Source organism: Melanostigma gelatinosum (genome assembly GCF_949748355.1).
Source record: "Melanostigma gelatinosum genome assembly, chromosome: 22".
NCBI lineage: Eukaryota > Metazoa > Chordata > Actinopteri > Perciformes > Zoarcidae > Melanostigma > Melanostigma gelatinosum.
In genome coordinates this window covers 17,513,493-17,539,116 of record NC_136655.1, presented here as the reverse complement: position 1 = coordinate 17,539,116, position 25,624 = coordinate 17,513,493, and the positions used below count along the sequence as shown (strand labels likewise).

Sequence of the window (25,624 nt, the reverse complement as noted above, 5' to 3'; positions counted from 1 at the left end):
GACATGAAAGGTTCAGTAAAAAGGAAAAGGAAAGAGGATGCATGTATAAAATGTTAAATGCCAGATGGGATCATCAGACAGAATGGAATGCACCTACACCAGAATGAAAATGGTCCAACATAAAAGTTCCTGGTCGTCACTTCTGTGGAATATTCTGTACAATAATGTACAGTGGAGGTCCTGGATCTCCTCACTGCCCGCATGTCCCACTCTGAAGCTGGAGTACTGAAAGTCAACAGATAGCCACAAAACATGATCCAAGCCCAGTAAGTTACATGGTTTCCCTCCAAAACTGCTGAGTCATAGAGTTCTCCACAATCACAGTAGACTAGTTAATGGAACTTCTTAGTCTGAGAATGTTTGTCCATCTCCTTTAGAGGTGTAGAGCACCTCTTGGTGGAACCAATACAAAATGTCTTCAGTGTCTTGAAGTATTACCTTCGAAACCTTCCTTCAAGATTCCACAACAACAAAACAAGCATAACTTCATATTTTTGATAATATTTCTTTCGTTCTTCAGGGTTTTTTTTCAAGATAGCAGATCATCAAGACACGCATTTTTAAACACACACACACAAATAAAAAATCTGTATCCAGGAGAGGCTGGAGATGAGCAAACGGATGGAAATAAGGAACAGTTTTTCTGTTTGTTTGTTGTCAATCTGTGGTTTCAGTTGGTCTTTAACAGCTGCCAGCTTTAGCAGACAGTGCCGTTCTCCTGTCGGGACTTGGGGCAGGTGGATTGGGTTATCGGCTGGACAGAGGGAGCCAGGGTGCAGAAGAAGCCAGCGATGAGGGTGAGCCCGAGGCCTCCCCAGGCGCAGAACATAGACCAGCCATAGCCGTGGCCGATGTCGTCAGTTAGGCCGAATAGGTCCCGAGGGTACCGGGAAAGCTCAAAGTTGATGCCGGCAACACAGGTGCATAGGGAGATGATGCAGAAGGTTCCTGCAAAAACAGAACAGGGTGTTGAAGGAGAAAAATACATCAAACCTGTCAATGGTCACATCCTGCCATGCGAGGACATCCTAAGAGTTCATGAAGAGGAGTCAGGCTGTTGTTGAATATTCAAAGCACAGAACTTTGACAGCACATTCAGGCTGCTGAAGCACTTGGTTACAGTTAGGGAAGGTTCTGGTTCATTATGAAACATGCCAGCTTGTGTTTTCAAGTCAGTGTTGACCTTTTCCGTAACCAATACAACCATCTTCCCCTCACCTTACAGCGCACGTCAGTTATCTTTTGGTGTTTTGAGGTTTTATATTATTCTGTAGCTTCCCAGTGGTGTTTCATATGTATTCAAATCAGAACATTCAAATTTTAGTCAAACTCACTGAGAATGACACTCGACTGTGTTGCCGCTCTGAAGACAAAGGAAGTTAGTGTCATTGTACAACCCTAAAACATGCTCATTGAAGGACACATCACAAAAACTATTGTGGAGCATCTTGTGTTCTACCAATGTGGATGAATTTCGCTCAAGATAGTCTATAGTCTATAGATAGTCTTACAGAATGCAAGGCCCTCTATAATGCCAGAGCAGCCTATTACTCATCATTAATAGAGACAAATAATAAGAACCCAAGGTTTCCCTCCAGCACTGGAGCCAGGCTGACAGTCACAGCTCGATAGAGCCACGTGTTCCAATTGGCCTCAGTAGTTGAAGATGAAAAGCCTGTCATCATAGATACAAACAGAGACAGTGGCACACACGATCAGATATTCTCTCCTTGCAGGTCTTCATGGTGTTGCACTATTCAGTTCACGGGAGAAAAGAGAGTTTGAGACCAAAGTTCAATCAAAGTTACAGAAAATGTTCCTTTTGTCTTGGCAGTGACCAAAACAAAACCTTCACTCACTGTGTTGGTCAAGATGTAACCCTGGTAGCTTTACATTTCTCAGTGAAGTGTGCTATTGTTTGTACTGATAATTCAACCATTGAAGTTCCAGGTCCATCAAGTTGTGGATCCATGCTCTACTAGACCATCACCTGATGTGGTCTCTGCATTCAAAGGAAAGGACTTTCACTTCCTGGCTGCGTGTCGTTGGTAGAGAAAGGTGTCTCTCTGCTGGATCTCTCGCTGGGTAATCTTTGAATGAAACAGTGATTCCGGACCATTACCACGACACTACGTATGGGCAAACAGCCAGCAGATTAAAAGGAGAACACGTCTGCTCTATGTTTCAATAATCCACTTTATCCCATCTGAGTGAACGTTTGACTTTGGACTGTTTGTTAGAAGCGGTTGAAGATGCAGCTCGATTTGGCCTCATTTTGGGAGCGCTGTTACCTTGTTGGCTGATTTGCGCTGATTTAGCCACTGCAGACTGACCGAGCCTATTTATTGTGCCTTTACTGCAACATAATTGCCTTTTCATTGTATTAACTGTGGGGCACAGCACGAATCTAACTCATAATTGAGTGTGTTGTCTCCTGCCAATTCAGAGCTGTGCTGCACACAGCATATCAGCGTGTGTGTGTGTGTGTGTGTGTGTGTGTGACTCACCTCCCATGAGGAAGAGGAGGCCGGCCACATACTGCATGAGGCCTCTGTCCCAGCAGCAGCCGAGCACGCCAATCATCCATCCAAACAGGATGATGGCGACCGCCATGCCCATGAAACCTGCCGTCATTCGCCGCAAGTCTGAGGAAACACAGAAGGAGAAATGCTCACTAGAGTAACAAGTCAACACTGACCTGAGCAGGATACTTCAGCCGTGAACACAGAAGACATGACACACACAGCTTCTTACACTTCCTGCCAGCAGAAATACAGCAGAACATCCCCTCCAGACCATAAAGACCAGCAATGAGAGTCAGCTGGTCGAGTTCTAATGAGAGTTCTACAGAATGCATTTGGACACTTTCAACTGACACAAAACCAGCTCCACACATCCCGCGTTTCTAGTCTTCCGACTACTGAAAGCACTTTAACACTACATGTCATAGTTCATTAATTCACCCATTCATACACTGATGACAGGGCTACCATGCAAGGTGCCACCTGCCCATCAACAACAGAACACACATTCACACACCACAAGAACAGCCTGCGGGAGCAATTTGGGGTTAATTGTCTTGCCCAAGGACACATGGACATTGACTAGCGGAGCCGGGGATCGAACCGCCGACCCTGCCCTCCCACTGAGCCACTGTCCTTACAAGTCAGAAGGAATCTCTTCTTTCTTTCTTTCAATCTTTTTATTTTCAGTTTACACAGGTTACGTGTGACATGCCACTCACAAACAGAACAGCACGCAACATACCTGCCAACCACACAAACAACCGATCCCGGACACAAAAATACAAACAACAACAACAAACACAAACATAGATCATCATCCTTCTTCAGATACCAATGAATATTGTGAACCTAGCTCCCTGGGCGTCCCCCGGAACCCCAAGTTACTAATACCTCCCTCCTACACACATCCACTTTTCAGCCCACACATTTTATGTGCCAAATATTGTCCTCCACATGAATTACATACAACATGGCGGCCAACCATTCAGACAGTCGCACACAGTGACAAACTAAATATTGTGGACTTTCTTCCTTCACCGAGTCACTTGGATCCCACGGTTGCAAAACCTCTTGGTATGATTTTGGCATATTCCTCTCCAATAAAATCCATAACAGGGTTCGAAACAGAGAAGAACCCATCTCTGTCTCCTCGGAGAACATGTGAGCCTTTCCAGTGGGATTAACTGTCGAACATTATCGAGCCGTGCTAGTCGGGCTTCTGTGCAACACTTGTTGTATTTTACTGCGGTGGTGAGGATCTGCCTTGCTTTGGCTGTCTCCTTTTCCTTATTGTTCAACTGACAATTCAATTTCAATTTCAATTGAATTTATTTTATAAAGCCCAAAATCACACATTACATATTTGTCTCAGAGGGCTTCACAATCTGTACACGTACGACATCCTCTGACCTTTGACCCTCACATCAGAACAGGAAGAACTCCCCCAAACAAACCTCGAACGGGGAGAAAAGAGGGAGAGCCCTTAGAGAGAGAACAGAGGAGGATCCTCTCTCAGGATGGACAGAAGTGTGATCGATGTCATGTGTACAGAACGAACAACACAACAGAGTTACAACACATTCAATGCATATTGATACGCACATACTCACACACATATAGCTTGTGCTGTTTTGCTTATCTCAGTGGTGTGTAAACGCAGCCTCTATTGTGTGCCAGATTACTCCATTAAACACCGCTTTTTTTGTAGTTTCGCATAGCATAAGCACATACAAGACTACATCCGCCATCTTTGTAGTTTTCTCTCACCTCCCCCATTTTTTGTAGTCTCGCGTGGCGAAATCACTTATGAGTTCGCGGCCGCCATTTTTCTTTTGCTCTCACTTCTTCCCCCTTACACACGCACACACACGCACACACACACACACACACACACACACACGCACACTCACCACGTGATTGTTTGTTGATTTGACATAGTAGACTTGTATTGTATTGTAGTTGTAGTTTGTTTAATGATCATTGATTTGATCCGTGTTGTTGTACACAGAGCAGTGTTCTGTATTAATGTGTGCATGTGTGTTGTGATAGTAGCTGGACATGTGGCCTGTGCTCTCTGAATGTGGAACAGTACTTTGATCGTTGACATTTAGACTTCATTTATTTTGGTTATTGGTCCCTGTTCTAATTAATATTTGTTGATAATCTTGAACTTGATATTAATATTAATAATTGTATTAATGTCACTAATTTCATTTTCATACTTGCTGATTACCAAACATGCCCCCAGATCCCAACATCACAAATTGACTCAGGAATGTGAATCCGTCTCTATGCAAGAGATCTATTGAAAACAAACAACTAAAGTTCACACAAATGAACAACGGGGTTACTGCCAAATTTTGCAAAATGAATTTGTCTCACTTGGGGTCCATAACTGTACTGTTGAAGGTATAAATAGAATGGGCGGTAGGGTACAAAGAATCAAGGTGAAAAAAATGATACTGGTGTGAACCAAAAGCTCTTTTACTGTGAAACTGCTCAGCCATGAGACTTTGGCATATACTGCACTAAACTCATTTCTAAGACAAACTTCCCCTTGGAGATGAATAAAGTATATATCTAATCTAAACAAACCACAGCAGTTGTGCCATGACACTCTAGTTTAGGAGCCGTGAGTGTCCATCGAAGGCTGCACTACAGCGGCAACGTCACTAACAGTCAAATGGAAAGACAGGTTCAGTCTGACATTCTGTATGCAAACTCCTTCACTCCTCCTGTTCATGGTTGCCTGAGCATTGTCAGGCTTGATGTGGGTACGTCACTGAGAGGGATCGGTTCAAACCTTGCTGCACAGTTTGATGCATGTCTGTGCATCTGTCAGCCTGTCTGTCTTGGTCTATGGATCCTAGATAGCAGAATTCAGACAGGGCACACAGGCCTGTGTGTTGGCTGAAGCTAGGAGCTGTCATCTATGCCTCCGCATTCAACTGTACTTCATCCCCCCCTCCCATGGAAAGCAGGGGAGATGGATCTACCCTCATCTCACGTTCTGTGAGGAGAATATAGGATAAGAAGTGGAGCATCAGTCTGTCAAAACTGTTGGTGTGCTGTTCATATTAATAATGTCATTTTTTTTGCATTAGACGATGATGAAATTAACGGAAACTTCGGGAATTCGGGGGGGAAAAAAAGTTTGAAAAAAAGTGATATATTTTCTGCAAAATCTCACAAAACAGCAGCTGGAAAAATGTAGCAGCCTCGTGCAACTACAGATTCATTATTATGTCCAAATATGAAAAATATTGAATTATGTTACTATTCTTACTCACTTCAAATCCATACTCTACTTAATAACCACGGTGGCTTTGTTAAAGCAAGCAAGAAATGAATACCTGCGCTTCGTGTTTCACTGATGTTGCAGCCAGTACTTTTTAAAAGGTAATTCTCCTCCTCCTCTCCGTACTTATTCAAAACACTAATAACAGCAAAAACCTACAACTATTTAATCCATGCTGTACTTTATAACCGTGGTTATGAATGTCAAAGCAAGCCATTTATATGCCTATTTGGAGATGACCTCCTCCAAGTGTATTTCACCAATGACTCTGTTCAATTGTATTAGTACAGTGTAACCTATACACAGTGGTGTACAGTAACGAAGTAGAAATACTTCGTTACTGTACTTAAGTCGTTCTTTTGGATATCTGTACTTTACTTTACTATTTATATTTCTGTTGACTTTTACTTTTACTTCACTACATTTTGCAAAGAAAACTGATACTTTGATAGGAAAAAACGTAACGCGATGAAACATGCAGCGCCCCGTGTTCCGCTTCAGTTCACGCGGTCACTCGTTAACGTTAAACCGGAACACCGGCGCTGGGCCTGGATAAAGGTGGAGCTGGGCCTGGATAAAGGCGGAGCTGGGCCTGGATAAAGGTGGAGCTGGGCCTGGATAAAGGCGGAGCTGTGCCTGGATAAAGGCGGAGCTGGGCCTGGATAAAGGCGGCGCTGGGCCTGGATAAAGGCGGAGCTGGGCCTGGATAAAGGCGGCGCTGGGCCTGGATAAAGGCGGAGCTGGGCCTGGATAAAGGCGGAGCTGGGCCTGGATAAAGGCGGAGCTGGGCCTGGATAAAGGTGGAGCTGGGCCTTGGATAAAGGCGGAGCTGGGCCTGGATAAAGGCGGAGCTGGGCCTGGATAAAGGTGGAGCTGGGCCTTGGATAAAGGCGGCGCTGGGCCTGGATAAAGGCGGCGCTGGGCCTGGATAAAGGTGGAGCTGGGCCTGGATAAAGGCGGAGCTGGGCCTGGATAAAGGTGGAGCTGTGCCTGGATAAAGGCGGAGCTGGGCCTGGATAAAGGCGGCGCTGGGCCTGGATAAAGGCGGAGCTGGGCCTGGATAAAGGCGGCGCTGGGCCTGGATAAAGGCGGAGCTGGGCCTGGATAAAGGCGGAGCTGGGCCTGGATAAAGGCGGAGCTGGGCCTGGATAAAGGTGGAGCTGGGCCTTGGATAAAGGCGGAGCTGGGCCTGGATAAAGGCGGAGCTGGGCCTGGATAAAGGTGGAGCTGGGCCTTGGATAAAGGCGGCGCTGGGCCTGGATAAAGGCGGCGCTGGGCCTGGATAAAGGTGGAGCTGGGCCTGGATAAAGGCGGAGCTGGGCCTGGATAAAGGTGGAGCTGGGCCTGGATAAAGGCGGAGCTGTGCCTGGATAAAGGCGGAGCTGGGCCTGGATAAAGGCGGCGCTGGGCCTGGATAAAGGCGGAGCTGGGCCTGGATAAAGGCGGCGCTGGGCCTGGATAAAGGCGGAGCTGGGCCTGGATAAAGGCGGAGCTGGGCCTGGATAAAGGCGGAGCTGGGCCTGGATAAAGGTGGAGCTGGGCCTTGGATAAAGGCGGAGCTGGGCCTGGATAAAGGCGGAGCTGGGCCTGGATAAAGGTGGAGCTGGGCCTTGGATAAAGGCGGCGCTGGGCCTGGATAAAGGCGGCGCTGGGCCTGGATAAAGGTGGAGCTGGGCCTGGATAAAGGCGGAGCTGGGCCTGGATAAAGGCGGAGCTGGGCCTGGATAAAGGTGGAGCTGGGCCTTGGATAAAGGTGGAGCTGGGCCTGGATAAAGGTGGAGCTGGGCCTGGATAACGGTGGAGCTGGGCCTGGATAAAGGTGGAGCTGGGCCTGGATAACGGTGGAGCTGGGCCTGGATAAAGGTGGAGCTGGGCCTGGATAAAGGTGGAACTGGGCCTGGATAACGGTGGAGCTGGGCCTGGATAAAGGTGGAGCTGGGCCTGGATAAAGGTGGAACTGGGCCTTGGATAAAGGTGGAGCTGGGCCTGGATAACGGTGGAGCTGGGCCTGGATAAAGGTGGAGCTGGGCCTGGATAAAGGTGGAACTGGGCCTTGGATAAAGGTGGAGGTCTAAACAGACGCGAGTACAGCTTCCTGCTGTCACAGTTTTAAACACATTGATATTCAGGGTATGCTACATGCAGCCTCTGCTCCAAGGAGATGAACTAAAGCAACAAGGGCTCACATGTCCTCTTATTACACGGTTCACTGTGATCACCACAGCCAGTGGACTAACAGTGCCACGTTGTTCCCAAGAACCCTGAAGTAATGAGAGGTTTAAGGTGCCTGTACCTTCATTTCAGCGGGTTAATTTAAATAATTGAACTGGATTGAATGCATATTAATTGCAAACATAAGATAGGCCACAATTCTAACAAATGTACAGTAACAGTAGAAGTTAATATGAAGCCGTACAGTAACAGGGTTCAATGAAAACAAATCACTTTCTTTGTACAGGCGATGGTTCTCGCTACTCTTGCTGTCTTTGTTTTTATTTGACCAAAACTTTTGAAAATGAGACCTCGGTCTCTATTGATTGTGTCTAAATAAAGGTTAATATTAATAATAGAGCTGAAATACTGATTAATGACTGAATAAAATATTAGTTTTTTGCTTAAAGTAAATGTCTTATCACTTAATTTTCTTCTCAGAATACATCAGAATGCTACATTTTAAACCTCATATTTCAGATATATTTTGATATTTGAGTCATGTTGTGGATGATCAGATGGAGTTATGATGGTAGCAGTCGCCCAATTGCAGATTCATCTTGAGACAAACCTTTGCCTGTTGTGTTCAAATCAGGCCCACAGGAGTTTACAAGGCAGGCGTCCTTTCTCTAAACACTGACCTGATGCATCAAGTGGATATGTTTTGCTGAACATAATATTATGCATTGGCCCTCTACATCCTCTAGTCTAATGAGCAGACTTATAAACGCACTGTTACAACTCCTTCATAGTGTCATATTGCTTTTCGGAGAATTATGATGATAAGTTCATAGTAGATGCAAAAGTATCCTTATGTACAATATATTATGTTGAACATTGTTGCTCCTGAATGGATCACAGCAACCCAATTATGTTCAACACAGCTCCATGTCCTTGGTCATGGTGCCACAGCACTTAAAAGAATAAACTTCATAATTCTCAAAATTCTGACCCTTTGCTTTTTTATTAACAGCATTTACTTGTATCATAAAATTACTTTTGATACTTAAGTACAATAAATATCAGATACTTTAAGACTTTTACTCAAGTAGTATTCTAATAGGTGACTTTTTACTTTTACTGGAGTCATTTTCCAGTAAGGTATCTTTACTTTTACTCAAGTATGGCTTTTGGATACTTTATACACCACTGCCTATATATATATATTATATGTATATTAGTAACCTCCAATGTCAGAAATCACACATTTTCCTCAGAGAGCTTTACAATCTGTACAACATATGCCATATTCTGTCCTTGGACACGTTTTAAGTTAGTTTGGTTCGTTGATTGAAAGTTTATAAATATAGAATGTGTCGCGTGTCAAATTCGATAAAGAACTCCATGGAGTCCCCGGTATACACCGACCAAGTGCACATACAGAGATTCCTGCTTTAGTTAGATATTCTCTTAGTGTTAGTTTGTCCACGGCTGTGTACTTTGTGTAAGTATATTGAAAGTTACTGAGAACCAACTGTGTCAGTATACTTAGCCAACAAAGAGGATTATGTTGGACAACAATCAATCCAACATTAAGAGGACAAAATGTCATGCAATCCATCCAACGGTTGCAAAAATGTTTCACTTTAATCAAACAACTATAACTGGAAGAAATGACATTCAAAGTGACGACAGCCAGCAAGGACTTCCACCCAGAGGTCATCTATTTCATGATTATCAGGGCTGTACCGAATAGCTCGAAGTTTCTTTTTTTTGCATAACTTTTGTTAATTTTGTATTTCTGCACAGTGGTGCCTGCTTTCCAGCTTGTGTGAGCCGAACATTTCCAATAACTCCAAAGGTAAACATGTATTCGCTCTATGTCAGCTGGAATCGACTCGAGCCCTGAATAAGATGAGCAATAACAGATGATGGATGGAATTAAAAAACGTTTTTGCACAATTACGGTTTTTATCTCATGAAATACTTCAAAATACACGTCCCTTACAGGCCACCATTCATTTTGCCACAGATTCGTCGTAGCATCTTGGTTACTATTCGTAAAAGACAAGCTGTCGTTGATCTTCTGTTGCAATAAAGTTACCAGACTTGTTGCCGTTCTGTGGGACAAGCAAGAGAATCAGCGGAACTAAATGAGTGAAATAATGAAATGTTCAGCAGACCAATAAAGATCCTGACTACAAATGGGAAAGACACGAATGGCTGGAGAGAAAGCGTCACAGATGATCAGAACAACCTGCCTTCAAAGACAGAAGCAGACACTGGACCCCCCTGATTGCTGGTGCTGCACTGTGAGTAACTGCTTGTCTACTGGAGCATATGAATGTTTGCTGTCTGTCTGCTTTTTTCTCATTCTCCTGCTCTGTGCTGCAATTCCCTTTTATTACGTTCTGTACTCCGACTAAACATTATTTCACGAATGGAGAATGGCAGTTGGTGCCTGTGAGGAATTGTTATTTTCTCAGTCGGAGAGATGGAGAGCAAAACGTCCCGTCTGTAACAGATCAAAGATTGCATTGAATACTCCTGCACACTGATAACACGAAACAGGAGTGCAGTGTTGGAAATGTGAACTGTTGCAGTGGTTCTTTAATCTCTGGCTTGGAGCAATTGACTTTTTGTTGCACCCACATCTGTTCCATTCACTCCGACTTTAATTAGTGAGTCAAATTCTTACTTTTACTTCCTTTCGACACCTCCCTAATGGTAGGGGTGTATGCAGTATGACGGTTAAAGGGGAAGGCAATCCCTCTTGTAAGTGAAATGATGAAAATGCAGGGTCCATCCCCCCCGTTAGTTTAACACATCTTGCGTACACAAGGAAAACAACGCAAGTGAGGGAAACGTAAATGCAATTGAGAGACTTGGGATGTACGCAGAGTTTTGTCAGCCGTGCTCTGTTCCCTTTTGTCTTTTCCACCAAACAGCTCTCAGCCGTCCCTTGTGTCTGCCCACCTGAGTCCTGCTGTCTCATTAGTTTCATGTGGAACTATCGTCCTGTCTTCTGTCAGTTGGCTGACAGCTTGTCTGCTGTGTTTGCTGGATGTATCCTGTGTGCCTTCTACTACTTATCCCAGTGAAAGCTGATCCCGTTGTATTTGTCATTTTTATCTTTTCTGGACTTTGGATTTTTGCAACTTACAGACCTTTTGTTTCGTTGTTTCACTTGTGGTTCTTCTGATTACTTTTGGACTCACTATAGCCTCGGCTCCTATGTAGGTTTTGTTTGGATGTTGATTCAAATTCAGAATCAGAATCAGAATCAGCTTTATTGGCCATGTACGCTCATGCATACAAGGAATTTGACTTCGGTTTTTTGTTGCTCTCTACCTACATACACAGAATTTACAATAAACAGGAAAGATGTAAGCATAAACATTTAACGACTATGTAAAATATAAATATATATTCAAAAAGTATATATATATATACTGTATATATCAGGGGTGCCCAATACGTCGATCGCGAAGGTAGTGCGGGTAGATCGCATGCCATTCAAAACAAATTTGATGTCCTCATGGCATTTGCCACTTGATATTCTAACACACGGGTCACCACGTATGCGCGGCCAACCGCGCGAGCTACTGCAAAACTCCGGCGAGCTAATTAGTTAGCCTTCCAATTGATTTCTACTGAAGAAGCTAAAGCTGTAGCGCCATGATTTGGGAAACTTCCAAAAGCTGGCGTCAGAACTGGAGACTCACCGGAAGGCGTGTGCGTAACTTGACAGGGCGCGCTACACAGAGCAGATTGACAAGTGTCTGTCAGAGTTTGACAAACGCTTTCCAGACTTTGCTTTACTCGAGCCAGTTGCTACACTTATGTGCTGCACATTTCGGGAAGATATTGAGGTTGATTCACTCGCATCAAAAACTGCAACGCTGTTTCACCTGAACTCGTCTGGAGTGGAGGATGAGATGTTGACACTGTAAACTGACATTCAGCTGAAGTCCAGGGCTCATGGACAGTTTTCTCACAGAGGAAAAGTCCCCAAACATGAGGACATGCGATACCTTCCTGACTGTATTATTCAGCTCTACTCATTTATGTGAGTCAGCCTTTCCCACATGAAGAACATTAAGTCCAAACACCGTTCCACCATGACTGATGATCATCTGAAGTCTGCTTGAGGCGGATACCAGCAGCTACTGTCCGAACTATGCAACTCTGGCCAATTCCATTCAGTGCAAGTCATCAGAGTAAGGTAATGACCACAAATGTACAGAATTGTATTGTGCCATAAGGGTTCATGCAGTTATGCAAGGTACGCCAACATATATTATAAATATAAAGTATACTCAGTATATATATATATATATATTAGGGGTGTAACAATACGCATATTCGTATTGAACCGTTCGGTACGAGGCTCACGGTTCGGTATGCATGACGAACAATACGTTTGAATAAAAAAAAAGATTTAATTTGTTTTTTTTTAAATTCTATTTTATTTTTTAAACCTTTATTGATGAAGAGCCACGTTCACTCGGGTTTAGTTCCATCATTGTTCATACTAAAATGATGATGGAGAAGATGTAAGTAACAATACTACATCACATTAAGGAGCAGTTTTTGTTTTTTATGCTGATGTGTTGCTAAGAAGACACCCCAGAAGATGGGTCACTCAGGTATAGTTCCATCATTGTTCAAAGTCAAAGAATAACTTCATGATGTTAGTTTTAATGAATAAATATATTTTAAAATCAAGTACATTTCTCTGCATTTATAGTTTTCTACTGTACCGAAACGTAACGAACCGTGGCTCCACTGTATCGTATCGAACCCAACCGTGAGTTTTGTGAACCGTTACACCCCTAATAAATATATATATAGAAATATATAAATAGATATTCAGCATTTTTAATGTAGGTAGATCATTTTGACTTGGTCATTTTAAAAGTAGCTCACAAGCCGAAAAAGTGTGGGCACCCCTGGTATATATGAACATAACGCTATACAATACATAACAATACAACAACAGTGTCAATGGAATTGAGGTAGTAGTGCAGTATGTCTGATTTATTGTTCATGAGAGCGATGGCCAGTGGAAAGAAGCTGTTCCTGTGTCTGGTGGTTTTGGTGTACAGAGCTCTGTAGCGCCCTCCAGAGGGGAGGAGGTGAACAGCTTGTGTCCAGGGTGTGAAGGGTCTGCAGTGATCTTTCCAGCCCGTTTCCTGACCCTGGAGGTGAACAAGTCCAGGATGGACGGCAGGCTGGAGCCAATGATCCTCTCTGCAGACCTAACAATCCGTTGCAGTCTGTTTCTGTCCTGTTTGGTGGCCGATCCAAACCACACAGTGATGGAAGAACAGAGAACAGACTGGATGATGGTGGAGTAGAACAGGATCAGCAGCTCCTGAGGCAGGTTGAACTTCCTGAGCCGGCGCAGGAAGCTCAACCTCTGCTGGGCCTTTTTCCTGATGGTGTTGATGTTGGGAGCCCACTTCAGGTCCTGGGAGATTGTGGATCCCAGAAACTTGAAGGTCTCCACAACGGATACAGTGTTGTTGTGTATGGTGAGGGGGGGCAGTGTTGGGGGGCTCCTTCTGAAGTCCACTGTCATCTCCACAGTTTTGAGTTTGTTCAGCTCCAGGTTGTTCTGACCGCACCAGAGGACCAGCTGTTCAACCTCCCGTCTGTATGCAGACTCATAACCGTTGTGTCGTCTGAACTTCAGGAGTTTGACCATTGGGTCCTCTGAGGTGCAGTCGTTGGTGTAGAGGGAGAAGAGCAGTGGGGAGAGCACACATCCCTGGGGGGCGCCAGTGCTGATAGTCCGGGTGCTGGATGTGGTGTTTCCCAGCCTCACCTGCTGTGTCCTGTCAGTCAGGAGGTTTGTGATCCACTGACAGGTGGAGGCTGCACAGTGAGCTGGAGAGTTTGGGTTGGAGTATTTCTTGGATGATGGTGTTGAACGCAGAGCTGAAGTCCACAAACAGAACCCTTGCATATGTCCCTGGGGAGTCGAGGTGTTGCAGCATGTAATGCAGTCCCATGTTGACTGCTTCATCCACCGACCTGTTTGCATGGTAGGCAAACTGCAGGGGGTCCAGCAGGGGTCCTGTGATGTTCTTCAGGTGGGTCAACACCAGTCTCTCAAAGGATTTCATGACCACAGACGTCAGGGCGACGGGCCTGCATATCTGTGGCGCTATTTTAGATGTATATTCACCTTTAATCCTCCTCCTGCTCCCTTTGTGTGTCTGTGTTTGGCTTTTACTCTGTTTTCCTGCCTTGTACAGATGTGACATAAAGAGATTGACAAGGTAGAAAAATCTGTTTAAAAAACCATAAACAAACTAATACCAAGGAGGACTTTAAATTAGAATATGATAATCTTAAATCCAAGATAATAAGCATCATTCAATCAAAAAATTGTTTCCATCAGCAAAAACAAAACAGCTAAACAACTGCGCTCATAAGTCAAAAAAGTATTAAAAAGGCACATCATAGCACTGACTGACTTATTTTCCAACATTCCAATAGGAACAGAAAATGTAATAATTAATCACAAAATGATGATATATTATGAACATACATTTATAAAGCTGATATAAAAACAAATAATATGACCAACGCCTCTTCCAAAATCAGAAAAGCAGGAAGTTCAATAAATATAATTGAAAAAATGAATTAAAACGGTATGTCGGCATTGTTTAACGAGAAAGACTTACGACAACGGCAATACATCGGGCATGTCCACACTTTTGAAGCGCCACCTCCCCGGTCTGTCAGCGACGGGGGCCAGGGCACAACAACAACAACAACAAAGTATCATCGCGGCATTTAGAAACCGTTTGTGGCCGAATCAGACCGGGCTAAAGCTATTACCAAATCTATTGGGGTATTTATTGCTGCAGACATGAGGCCATTCTCCGTTGTGGAAAACAAAGGATTTCAAAATCTGGTTAAAGTGCTTGAGCCACGCTATGAAATCCCCTCACGCACCCACTTCAGTGTGAAGATCGTTCCAGGTCTCTATGAAAATAAGACTGACAGCTCATCACGGAGGAGTGCAGATGTAAAGTCCGGTGCTGCAGACACGCCCCCTCTGTGAGAGTCACAGACAGGCGCTGTAGACACGCCCCCTCTGTGAGCATTTGTGATGCTATACAAATACATTCGAATTGATTAGCAACATCATTGATTTTGATGCATTCATATTTTTTTTGTGCAATATCAGATTAAAAAGAAAAAACTCCCTCTTGGTACCTTAGAAGACAAAAATGTCCCCTTCCTAAAACTGCTGTAAAATACGATATGTTAATATTTTCTACTTACACTAAGTTATGTTTTCAGTTCTGATCATAACTGATCATTCGTTTTCAGAATTGAAATCCCTTAATGACAGTTTTTGAGATGACGCCACAATGTTCATAACTGAAAAAGAACACAAAAATGTAATTATTTGCTGTATACTAAATGCTAAACGGGGAGAGGTATACGTATTTAGCAACAATATTGATTTTAATGCTTTTTTTGAAGTATTAGGGCAATTGATAACTGTAGACGTAACTGTAGACATAAGGTAGCAGCAGAGTGCTGAAATCATGATGACTGGATTTGAATATATACCCACTTTTACCACTATGTGGGTTACAATAGCATAAATATATACGTATATATGAATATATACGTATATATTAGGGGTGTAACGGTTCACAAAACTCACGGTTGGGTTCGGTACGATACAGTGGAGCCACGGTTCGGTACGGTTCGGTACAGTAGAAAACTATAAATGCCAGAGAAATGTACTTGATTTTAAAATACATTTATTCATTACAACTAACATCATGAAGTTATTCTTTGACTTTGAACAATGATGGAACTATACCTGAGTGACCCATCTTCTGGGGTGTCTTCTTAGCAACACATAAGCATAAAAAACAAAAACTGCTCCTTAATGTTATGTAGTATTGTTACTTACATCTTGCTTACATCTTGTATTGTTACTTACATCTTGTTTACATCTTGTATTGTTACTTACATCTTGTATTGTTACTTACATCTTGTTTACATCTTGTATTGTTACTTCCATCTTGTATTGTTACTTCCATCTTGTATTGTTACTTACATCTTGTATTGTTACTTACATCTTGTTTACATCTTGTATTGTTACTTCCATCTTGTATTGTTACTTACATCTTGCTTACATCTTGTATTGTTACTTACATCTTGTTTACATCTTGTATTGTTACTTCCATCTTGTATTGTTACTTACATCTTGCTTACATCTTGTATTGTTACTTACATCTTGTTTACATCTTGTATTGTTACTTAAATCTTGTATTGTTACTTACATCTTGTTTACATCTTGTATTGTTACTTCCATCTTGTATTGTTACTTCCATCTTGTATTGTTACTTCCATCTTGTATTGTTACTTCCATCTTGTATTGTTACTTACATCTTGCTTACATCTTGTATTGTTACTTACATCTTGTTTACATCTTGTATTGTTACTTCCATCTTGTATTGTTACTTACATCTTGCTTACATCTTGTATTGTTACTTACATCTTGTTTACATCTTGTATTGTTACTTACATCTTGTATTGTTACTTACATCTTGTTTACATCTTGTATTGTTACTTCCATCTTGTATTGTTACTTCCATCTTGTATTGTTACTTCCATCTTGTATTGTTACTTACATCTTGTATTGTTACTTACATCTTGCTTACATCTTGTATTGTTACTTACATCTTGTATTGTTACTTACTTCTTGCTTACATCTTGTATTGTTACTTACATCTTGTATTGTTACTTACTTCTTGCTTACATCTTGTATTGTTACTTACATCTTGTATTGTTGCTTACATCTTGTATTGTTACTTACAGCTTGTATTGTTACTTACATCTTGCTTACATCTTGTATTGTTACTTACATCTTGTATTGTTACTTACATCTTGTATTGTTGCTTACATCTTGTATTGTTACTTACATCTTGTATTGTTACTTACATCTTGCTTACATCTTGTATTGTTACTTACATCTTGCTTACATCTTGTATTGTTACTTACATCTTGTTTACATCTTGTATTGTTACTTACATCTTGTATTGTTACTTACATCTTGTTTACATCTTGTATTGTTACTTACATCTTGTATTGTTACTTCCATCTTGTATTGTTACTTACATCTTGCTTACATCTTGTATTGTTACTTACTTCTTGCTTACATCTTGTATTGTTACTTACATCTTGCTTACATCTTGTATTGTTACTTACTTCTTGCTTACATCTTGTATTGTTACTTACATCTTGTATTGTTACTTACTTCTTGCTTACATCTTGTATTGTTACTTACATCTTGTATTGTTACTTACATCTTGTATTGTTGCTTACATCTTGTATTGTTACTTACAGCTTGTATTGTTACTTACATCTTGCTTACATCTTGTATTGTTACTTACATCTTGTATTGTTACTTACATCTTGTATTGTTGCTTACATCTTGTATTGTTACTTACATCTTGTATTGTTACTTACATCTTGCTTACATCTTGTATTGTTACTTACATCTTGCTTACATCTTGTATTGTTACTTACATCTTGTATTGTTGCTTACATCTTGTATTGTTGCTTACATCTTGTATTGTTACTTACATCTTGTATTGTTACTTACATCTTGTATTGTTACTTACATCTTGCTTACATCTTGTATTGTTACTTACATCTTGTATTGTTACTTACATCTTGCTTACATCTTGTATTGTTACTTACATCTTGTATTGTTACTTACATCTTGCTTACATCTTGCTTACATCTTGTATTGTTACTTACATCTTGCTTACATCTTGCTTACATCTTGTATTGTTACTTACATCTTGCTTACATCTTGTATTGTTACTTACATCTTGTATTGTTGCTTACATCTTGTATTGTTACTTACATCTTGTATTGTTACTTACATCTTGCTTACATCTTCTATTGTTACTTACATCTTGTATTGTTACTTACATCTTGCTTACATCTTGTATTGTTACTTACATCTTGCTTACATCTTGTATTGTTGCTTACATCTTGTATTGTTACTTACATCTTGTATTGTTACTTACATCTTGCTTACATCTTGTATTGTTACTTACATCTTGCTTACATCTTGTATTGTTGCTTACATCTTGTATTGTTGCTTACATCTTGTATTGTTACTTACATCTTGCTTACATCTTGTATTGTTACTTACATCTTGTATTGTTGCTTACATCTTGTATTGTTACTTACATCTTGCTTACATCTTGTATTGTTACTTACATCTTGTATTGTTACTTACATCTTGTATTGTTACTTACATCTTGCTTACATCTTGTATTGTTACTTACATCTTGTATTGTTACTTACATCTTGTATTGTTACTTACATCTTGTATTGTTGCTTACATCTTGTATTGTTACTTACATCTTGTATTGTTACTTACATCTTGCTTACATCTTGTATTGTTACTTACATCTTGTATTGTTACTTACATCTTGCTTACATTTGTATTGTTACTTACATCTTGTATTGTTACTTACATCTTGTATTATTACTTACATCTTGTATTGTTACTTACATCTTGTATTGTTGCTTACATCTTGTATTGTTACTTACATCTTGTATTGTTACTTACATCTTGTATTGTTACTTACATCTTGTATTGTTACTTACATCTTGTATTGTTACTTACATCTTGCTTACATCTTGTATTGTTACTTACATCTTGTATTGTTACTTACATCTTGTATTGTTGCTTACATCTTGTATTGTTACTTACATCTTGCTTACATCTTGTATTGTTACTTACATCTTGTATTGTTACTTACTTCTTGCTTACATCTTGTATTGTTACTTACATCTTGTATTGTTACTTACATCTTGCTTACATCTTGTATTGTTACTTACATCTTGTATTGTTACTTACATCTTGTATTGTTGCTTACATCTTGTATTGTTACTTACATCTTGTATTGTTACTTACATCTTGCTTACATCTTGTATTGTTACTTACATCTTGTATTGTTGCTTACATCTTGTATTGTTACTTACATCTTGTATTGTTACTTACATCTTGTATTGTTGCTTACATCTTGTATTGTTACTTACATCTTGTATTGTTACTTACATCTTGCTTACATCTTGTATTGTTACTTACATCTTGTATTGTTACTTACATCTTGTATTGTTGCTTACATCTTGTATTGTTACTTACATCTTGTATTGTTACTTACATCTTGTATTGTTGCTTACATCTTGTATTGTTACTTACATCTTGTATTGTTACTTACATCTTGTATTGTTACTTACATCTTGTATTGTTGCTTACATCTTGTATTGTTACTTACATCTTGTATTGTTACTTACATCTTGTATTGTTGCTTACATCTTGTATTGTTACTTACATCTTGTATTATTACTTACATCTTGCTTACATCTTGTATTGTTACTTACATCTTGTATTGTTACTTACATCTTGCTTACATCTTGTATTGTTACTTACATCTTGTATTGTTACTTACATCTTGCTTACATCTTGTATTGTTACTTACATCTTGTATTGTTGCTTACATCTTGTATTGTTACTTACATCTTGTATTGTTACTTACATCTTGCTTACATCTTGTATTGTTACTTACATCTTGTATTGTTACTTACATCTTGTTTACATCTTGTATTGTTACTTACATGTTGTATTGTTACTTACATCTTGTATTGTTACTTAGATCTTGCAAAAGAGATTTTTAATCTCAATGGGACTACCTGGTTAAATAAAGTTTTTTTAAATTTTTTTTATTCAAACGTATTGTTCGGTTACCCAAGAAGGTGATAGTCAGTGACGTTGGCGCGCTTGTTGGAGCTCATTTGAAAACCTTGGGGAACATCTGTGGTGTACTCACTGCTCCTCGGTTACTCAGAGAGCAGCAGGTCTTGTCTCCACAGATCCAACACCTTTGCTAGTAGCCTCAACAAATCCGTCAGTTGAAATGACGGGCAGAAAGTACCCTGAGAACGGCCCACTTTATTTCTCTTCAGAGCTGCAGCGTTACTCCACAAACCTCCGTGTTGATCCTCGACGCACGGTCCTGTCAGCATTTTCGTCTCCCCGAAAAGGAAACCTCACCTCTGAACAGTGGCGGGCCGTCGGGGCCTGCAAGGCCTTCTCTGCTGGCCTAAACAGAATCACAAAGCTATATATTTTTTTTTTTAAATAAATAAATAAAATAAATCTATTTTATAATTTAATCATTTTTCTTAAATACACTACATGTATTATACTTTATAAAAATATTTTTCCCATTATCTCATTGCACAGCTCCTGTCTTCCTCAGTTGTTCTGCTTCCAGTTGTCAAGAAGAGTTGACCTCTCAGAGCTGCCTCGGTAACATGTCGACACATTCAAGGGAGAAGAAGTCAGGCTATAAGAGCGCAAAGCATATATTCAACGTTGAAGTGTAATCAAACAGATAAAATGTATGAATAATATAACGAAATGTTCTAATCAATGGTGTAACAAATGTTTAACTGCATAGAAGTGATTTAAACAAATGTAATGAATGTTTCTGTGTGTTCTGTGGAGCTGAGATAGATGTATTGGGCAAGTATTGGGCAAGAATGACATTGCTGTAATCAAGACCAGATGTTGGGTGTAGTCAAGAGAAAGATCTAGAAACTGATGTAATAGTTGAGTCATACAGGCAATGTTCGGCTTAACGCCCTTTCCAGAGGGAGGGGGGATGAGTAATGGACCAAACAGGTGGGGGCTGATCACAGCCCATATGAGGAATATAAGGACATGCTTGCAAAGAGCAAGCTGGGATTTCATCGCGGATGCCGTACCAAGCGCATCGGAAGAAGATACTAAAGCCTGCAGCTGATGTATTGAGGACTTCGTCTCTGTTCACGGAAAAGAGACCTCTGTTCGTGGACATTGAGATTAAAAGACGAAGGTTCTAACTCTCCCCACCGCTCGCCTCTTAACATCTGGACAACTGAGAAAGCCACAGCTGCCTGAGAAAGACTTTGTACTGAGTTTTGAGAACAGCTGAACGGGCTCCGTTGCGGAGCGGGAGGATCGAGGGTCCGGCCGGACCTTCGCTCCTAACAACTCCAAAAGAACTCTTTTCATCGCACCATTGGACATCCAGCTCCAACCGAGCCGTCTCGGCAACTAAAACTAATGAGTATAATCGAAGAAGATAATTAAATTGACTAATCATGTGTAGTGACATTTTATGTGAGCTGTAGCTGTAACCCCTGCAAACTAACTAAATATAACCTGCAATAAATATCTAATCTGCATTTAAAGTGAAATCCTCAAGTGCATTAATTTGCCGAAGTAGTAAAGAGTTCCTCGTGACAGTAAAAAGTTAAAGCTATTGTATGTCTAACAACTGAGTTCTGAAAGGTTATCCTAGAGACCGAATCCACTGAACAATCCCTTACGGTTTTAGCAAGAATTAATCCTAGCCGTTAAAACCTAACCTGGCATTTACCAAGAGCGCGGATCCATAAGAGGGAAGCTGCCATAACCGACGCGACTGGTGGGAGCGCCCGGGGCCAGGACTGGTCTCTCGGCCGAGCGCGCTCTGACCGGAGGAAGCAGGGTAGACGTCGGGAGTAACGGCAGTTAGCGGAGCCAGGCGAGTTCCCTCGCCAGAACACCAGCTCGAGAATCTTTTAATAGAGAGCTGAGTCAGTAATTAGCCCCGTATCGGGCCAGAAGTACCCAGGATCTAACACGTGGCGCCCATTACGTGGGGCTCGACGGAAAAGGAGTACGTTGAGTCTAAAAGAAGAACCCCGGCAGCTAAGAGAGGCTGTCGTTCGTGTACGAAAAGACCTGAGGTGAGGCGTTGGGGTAGAAAGCAAAGCTGCCCAAGCCTCGAAGAGTCCGATTGCGAAGACATCCACGAATCGAAGCTGTGTGTGGTATTTACAGGCCAACACAGGAGAATCCGCAGGCGACGGGGAGCATCGACCAGACTCGCCCGACCTGTAGAGGGACCAGAGCCTGATCCCATCCCTTCCTCAACGCGCGACGAGAGGCTTTGGGAGGAAGGCGACTCGAGACAACAAAGACAAAGACAAAGTCCAAGATGGAAGCATCGCCCGGAGGATCCGATAGCGGCGGAGGCGACCCAGAGGGACGAGCCAACGGCCCTGATGGAGGAATCGCCACCGGACAGCAGAGAGGACCCAACGGCGACGGAGGCAGCCCGCAGACGGCGACGCCTCAGCAGAACGAGCCAGTGACATCGCCCCTGGACCAGGCAACAGATGACAGCCCGGACCAGCAGACGGACGACGCTGGACCACACGGAGCGACATCGGGAGTACAGACACCGACACCGGCTCCAAGAGGCAGAAGCAACGTCCAACATCAGATCATCCTGAATGGCAGAGGATGGGACACCTGGGACAAATCAATTCAACAACACCTAATCGTGCTGCATGAAGAAGCAGATAGAGCGAAGGTGGGAGAAGAAGTAAAAAAGAATTGCGAAAGGGAGGGGGGTTATCTTGCTCCCCTCACCCATAAGTCCGGAATGGTGGCGGCAGTGGTAGGGTGTGAAGGACCCCCCTCAGGCAAGAAGAAAGTGGGAGAGTGGCTACAATGGTGGCTAGTAGTAATGAGGGTTATTAAAGGAAAAATAGTCACCATTATTAGCCCGTCAAAAGAATATGACTCGGTCGTGAAGATGCTCGCCGCAGAAATCGGAGCGGGGGCAGTGACTATAAAACAGAAAGTGATAGCCACCGCCCGCTATAAAGAAAATAAAAAAGAGCAAGACGCAATAGCGGCATACATAGCCACCAACCTAGAATATACTGAGGAGACCCACGAAGATCAGCTCAGCGCCCAAGGGACCTCGGTGCACACGGACTCCTCCGCGGGGGCGTCCTCGGAATCCGACAAAGGAGACGGACAGGACAGCAGCAAAGACGAGGAAAACTCGGAGGAGGATGAAGAACTGTTCAACTCGACGCTGGACAGAAGCGACGCGTACCAACCGCTCCCGCCCTTCATGCAATCCGGGACTCCCGCTGCCGCTGCAGTAAAAAAGGTCCTGCAGGACTACAACGGCCCAGTACCGGGAAGGCACAAAAAAGCTCAGGGTAAGACAAAACACGTTCGCTCCCCGAACCCAGAAGAGCATCTTCAAAAATTGATAAAGATGCCCGAGGGGACCAAAAAATATGCAAACCAGACCGGGTTAACCGCATATAACCACTTCGGAGAGCCTTGGGACATAGACAGCCATGGACTGGTTGTCTTAACCAACTCACATCTAAAGCCTCACATCTCCCGGTTCAGAAAGAGTTTGGTAAGAGAGGCAGGCAGCCCCTACAAAGAAGAACTTGAGGTGCGCCTCCAGGGATGCAGACAAAGACAGGAGGAGGTGGTGGTTACGAGCGGCGGAGAATCAAGCCATTTTGCGGTGCTACACGTACCGATCGAAAGATACGAAGATGGCGGAAATCAAGACGTCTATCGGGACAGCATAGAGGAGGCATTAGAAAAAGGTGTCACCCGAGCAAGCGAATTGTCCTACAAAAGAGTCGTTATATGTAACGACGGCGCCAGGTCCGGCAACCTACCATGGGAGGTAGCAGAAGAAGCGGCAATGAGGATTCTGCACCTCCTGATGAACGCTCCCCACGGGTGGAACAACATCCGCGAGTTGGTGTTAGTCACCTCGGTGGCCCAATACCACGAGAGAAAAGAAAGAATACTGAGACCCCTCTTCAAAACGGAGGGGCCAAACAACTGGAGGGCAGGACCGCCGGAATACGAGGACGAGAACGCCCCAGTTGCGAAAGCAGTTCTGCCACGGCTCCCGCAATCAGCAAGATTGAAGAAAGAAACCAGGACGGAGCAGAGGAGCTACCAGGAATCAACACCCGGTCCCTCTACACGAGAGGAGCGACGTCCACAGGTCAGCTCAAGTCAGGAAAAACCACAAAAGGAAAGAAGAACTCCAATCCCCTCTCCCCGGACAGTAGCGGTGCAGACAGAAGAGGAAACCCCCGTGCCAACCAAACCTCCACGGGGGATCATCAGCCCAGCAGAGTCCGTCGGCGTGCAGACAATGAGCTACTCCGGAGGCGGAGAAGCGCACATGATAAGGTTCGAAAGTCCTGGCGGGAGCAGGGAAAGTCCCAGGACTCCCCAAAGAATGCCAGAACCAGTTCAGCCGGCCTCGCCGTCAGCAGAGCCAGAAAGAGAGGCGCAGGAAGAAGCGGCAGATGTGAGTTCAGATGAAGAAGATACGGCGCCAAGCCTGACTTCCATCGAATACGATGCTCCAGGAGGAATGACCGACCTGAGAATAGGAAGCAGAAAAGGCAAGAAGAACGCGCTGCCCCTAGTTTCAGTGTGCACGGCTTCGCTGAAATTCCCCCGAGACGATCGTTACGGGCCCATGACCACCAAAGACGGAAGAAAAGCCTATGTTCCAGAGGTCGGTCAAACCAGTTATGATGTTCCAGAAATATGGCTGCACGACCTCGAAGGAATGAAAGGAACAATGGTCTACGCGACAAAAAGAGAATGGGCGAATTTTCTAATGACCCCGACCTACGGCTCCCTCGCAACAGCCACGGAGCTGACGGGTAACTTTCGCACAGGCTTTGTAACAATCGTGTACGACGTCATGTTGCGACGCCTGAAGAAAGCAGCCTACAAGCTGGCAGCGGAGGAAGACAAAGCGCGGCAGCACGACATCTCGGACAGCGAAGACGAACAGCCACCTCAAGGGCAGGGCCTCGCACGAAGCAGCTGCCCCACCACCGCTGAAGAAAATGACTGCATAACAAAGATGCAGGCTTCCACCCAGAGCTTTGGTGAGTTCAAAAAGATCAAGGCGATGGTGACAAACCGAGACCCGAAAGAATCGGTGCAGGAATACCTGACGCAGAAATGGCTTATGGTAAAAGCCAGTTCCACAAACGATGAGGCGAAAAGATTGTGGCTGGCTCATGTGACGGACCAACCGATGGGTCCCGAAGAAACCGCGGAACAGCACTACCGGAGATTAGTGCTGGAAGACTGCGAAGACGAGGAGTCACACATCGACAAGGCAAGAAAAAGCTTAGACAAAGGGCAAACTCTCACCCAGGCATGGTACGCCTTGCGACAGGCGATTCCGCCGGACAGAAGTGTGCAAGTCCTTAGGAAGCTGACAAAGGGCCTAATGAATGACATCGATTTTGTGACCCTAAACATCAACAAAAGTACCACAGAGCAAATCCAAGAAACAGTAAGAAAGTGGGATTTGAAGAAAAAACACTTGGAAGACAAAAGAGAAAAAGGAAACCAGCCGAAGCCGCCGGCTCCCAGGCCCTCGTATGACAACGCAAGGCCCACCGAGGGACCCGGTCCTTCACAGACACAGAGAAGGCAGTCGGGAGGATTCCAGAGGAGTCCACAAAACTACGAGCGTGAGCCAGGATTCCGGAGGGGTTCTCAAGGCTACCAAGGCTACCCGCGAGAGCAAGGACCTCAGAGGGGTCCACAAGGCAACCAGAGGGAGCAGGGAGCTCCAAGGCAAGAAGGCTTCCAGAGGCAGGGCGTTTACCACAGGACCCAGCCGGATCAACAACAGGAGGGGCCACGGCCCCCACCAGCCAACAAGAGTGGTTTTCTCTCTTC

At 43.1% G+C, this 25,624-nt stretch overlaps 1 protein-coding gene across 1 annotated transcript in view; it reads right to left on the bottom strand.

The window, feature by feature from the left end:
- Positions 1–697: 697 nt before the first annotated feature.
- The window catches only part of LOC306795593 (transmembrane protein 178B), a gene marked incomplete at both ends in the record, with an annotated part of 105,190 nt that continues 80,263 nt past the window's right edge, over positions 698–25,624 (bottom strand). The window contains 2 exons of the mRNA XM_079294147.1: positions 698–948; positions 2,508–2,645. Of these exons, the coding sequence (XP_079150273.1) occupies positions 698–948; positions 2,508–2,645 (389 nt within the window). The remainder of the gene's footprint in view (positions 949–2,507; positions 2,646–25,624) is intronic.